The sequence below is a fragment of the Rattus norvegicus genome, chromosome 10 (assembly GCF_036323735.1).
Source record: "Rattus norvegicus strain BN/NHsdMcwi chromosome 10, GRCr8, whole genome shotgun sequence".
Lineage (NCBI taxonomy): Eukaryota > Metazoa > Chordata > Mammalia > Rodentia > Muridae > Rattus > Rattus norvegicus.
The window spans coordinates 12,189,025-12,192,352 of record NC_086028.1 but is presented as its reverse complement, the minus strand read 5'-3'; the positions used below and the strand labels follow the sequence as shown (position 1 = coordinate 12,192,352).

Below are 3,328 nucleotides of genomic sequence, written 5' to 3'. Positions count from 1 at the left end.
AGCTCACCTACGCACTTCCCTTAAATAACAATGTGTCTTCTGGTTGGGCCAATAGCTGGGGTTCCTGTGGAACAGACAGGCCACAGTTCAGAGAAACGACAGAATTCTCTCCCAACTGTTGGTTTCCAGATGACCCACGGATTATTTCTGTTTCCTGTTTAGATCCATTTACTTAGTAGGCTAAAGAAGAGAAAAGACCTTGGTAGAAACCTCTGAAGAAAGAGCAGTCTGGAGAAATAGCTCAGCTGGTAAAGTGCTTGTCACACAAGCCTGAGGACCTGAGTTCAATCCCCAGCACCTAAATAAAAAGCCAAGTGTGGGGGCTGGAGAGATGGCTCAGTGGTTAAGAGCACCGACTGCTCTTCCTGAGGTCCTGAGTTCAAATCCCAGCAACCACATGGTGGCTCACAACCATCTGTTGTGCATGAGATCTGATGCCCTCTTCTGGTGTGTCTGAAGGCAGCTACAGTGTACTCATATACAATAAAATAAAATCTTTAAAAAAAAAAAAAGCCAGGTGTGGTCTGTCAAGAAGTTAGATGTGACAGTACACCATGTAACCCCAGGACTGGGCAGGGCTCGGAGACAGGTGGCTCCCTGAGGTTGATGGCCAGCCAGCTCGACTTAATCAACGAGCCCAGGTCACCATAATTTAAAAAATAAAAAAGCAAGGACTACCACTTCTGAGTAGTAACACCTAAGGTTGACTTCTGTACACACACACACACACACACACACACACACACACACACACACAGTGCACAAAGAAAGGAGATGTTAATTGGCCTGTTATTGACAAGGCTGTTTGCTGCTTTTGAGATGTTAAGAATGGCTCCTTGGTTTAGCAGTAAACAGTGTAGACTTTAATTTCCATGACTATGGACACATGTAAAGTGTTTTAACTTCCTTACAGGAAACCCACCTTCATCTTCCACACGTTTTACTTAAGCTTTCTTGGCACGTGTGTTTTATTTGTATTTGTGTCTTCTTCACTGACAAATTCATGCCTCTTGTATATAGTGAATATTCAGTCTTCTTGTTAGTCTTTTAAATTTATTTTTATTTTTATTTTATGTGCGTGTGTGTGCGCGCGCGCGTGTGTGTGTGTGTGTGTGTGTGTGTGTGTGTGTGTGTGTGTGTGTATGCGCGCGCACCACATGCATGCAGTGCCCATGGAGGGCAGGAGAAGGCATCAGACTCACTGACGTTTGAGTTACAGTTGTGAGCCTCCGGGTGGATGCTGGGAACTGAACCCTGGTCCTCTGGGAGAGCAACCAAAGCTCTCAACAGCTGAGCATCTCTCCAGCTCCCTGCCATCTCGTTGTTCTGTGATTCGATAGACACGTGATGATCTTTCCAGACCAGGAGTTTCAATGCAAGAAGAGAAGACTATCAAGGACTGAGAAAAGACATTTCTTTCAAGATTTTATGTTTTGATGGGCATGGTGACACATGCCTTTAGTCTCAATACTCAGAAAACAGAGGAGGTGGAATCTCCGTTAAGGCTAGCTTGGTCTACACAGCAACTTCCAATCTGGCTTAGAATGTATAACGAGAACCTGCCTCAAAAAAAAAAAAAAAGACTTTTTAAAAATGATGTATACAGGAATTTGGGGTGGTATGTTCACATCTGTGAAGTTGCCAGAAGTGTGTGTCAGCCCCTGGAGCTGGTCTTATAGGCTGTTGCAAGAAAAGATCAGTGAGAACCAAAAATGGATTCTGTGCAAGAGCAGCCTGTGCTCTTAACTGCTGAGCCGTCTCTCAAGCCCGTGGGGGTTGGGGGGGGGGGGCGTCTATCAGTAACTTCTGCGGAGATTTTCCAAATTCACTTCTCAGAGCATAGAGAAACTTGGCTGAGGAAACTGGTGTTTTGAGAAGGTCGGTATCTAATCTAACTTGCCAGCTCCCCTCTGACCTGTCGCCCTAACTGTAGTCCGTCCTCACAAGACACTCCTTTCATCTCTGTGCTAGGTCCCTTTTGATATCCCAGCTCAACTGACAGCCAGGGATTGCATGAAAGCCGCGGCCAGAAAGGGCGGATTGGTCTTCAACTGCGGAGCCTGAAGAGCATTCTGGTCGCAGGTTCGGCAGTAGCCCCCTCCTCGCTTGTCTGCCCTGGAGATTTTCAGAGCAGACTTCCAGTGACCCGGGCAGCCGGCGATGGAGGTGGGCAGCAACATCTCTTCTGGGAGCTTCATTCTGATGGGTATCTCCAACCATCCCCAGTTGGAGATCATCTTTTTTGTTGTCATCCTGTCCTCTTACTTGTTGACGCTGGTTGGGAACTTGACCATCATCCTGCTTTCCCGCCTCGATGCGCGGCTCCACACGCCCATGTACTTCTTCCTCAGCAACCTCTCTTCCCTGGACCTGGCTTTTACTACCAGTTCAGTCCCTCAGATGCTGAAAAATTTATGGGGGCCAGACAAGACAATCAGCTATGGTGGGTGTGTGACTCAACTGTATGTTTTCCTTTGGCTGGGGGCTACTGAGTGCATTCTGCTCGTGGTAATGGCATTTGATCGGTATGTGGCAGTTTGTCGGCCCCTGCACTACATGACCGTCATGAATCCTCGGCTCTGCTGGGTGCTGGCTGCTATTAGCTGGTTGGGTGGCTTAGGCAACTCCGTGATTCAGTCAACATTCACTCTGCAGCTCCCGTTTTGCGGACACCGGAAGGTGGACAACTTCCTGTGTGAGGTACCCGCCATGATTAAATTGGCCTGTGGGGACACGAGTCTCAATGAGGCTGTGCTCAATGGTGTTTGTACCTTCTTCACTGCGGTCCCGCTAAGCATCATCCTGGTCTCTTACTGCTTCATTGCCCAGGCCGTGATGAAGATCCGCTCTGTGGAGGGACGGCGGAAGGCCTTCAATACATGCGTCTCCCACTTGGTGGTAGTGTTTCTCTTCTATGGCTCTGCTATCTATGGGTATCTGCTTCCAGCTAAGAGCAGTAATCAGGACCAGGGAAAATTCATTTCTCTCTTCTACTCTGTGGTCACGCCCATGGTGAACCCGCTCATCTATACTCTAAGGAATAAAGAAGTGAAGGGGGCCCTGGGAAGACTGCTGGGGAAAGGAAGAGGAGCCAGCTGAGGAAAACACAATCTTCTCCATCACTTACTGCCTCTTGCATTCTTTTTATGAGGGGTTCCATCATCAGTAAAGCCAAGGCGTGTTCCTGACAATACAACACTTTTGGAAGATGGTTAGTGTTACTCGAAACCTTGTTTATTTTCCAGAAATACTACTGTGTGCACCACAGATAACAGGGCAGGTATGTATCGTAGTGGGTCCAGGGACTATTGACCTAGCACAGATCTCT

General features: G+C 47.7%; 1 protein-coding gene across 1 annotated transcript; it reads left to right on the top strand.

Moving 5' to 3' along the window:
- The first annotated feature begins 2,160 nt into the window (after positions 1-2,160).
- Positions 2,161-3,099, top strand: Or2c1 (olfactory receptor family 2 subfamily C member 1). The gene has a single exon (NM_001000493.1). It carries the CDS (start codon positions 2,161-2,163, stop codon positions 3,097-3,099), a length of 939 nt encoding a protein of 312 aa, NP_001000493.1.
- The last annotated feature ends 229 nt before the right edge of the window (positions 3,100-3,328 follow it).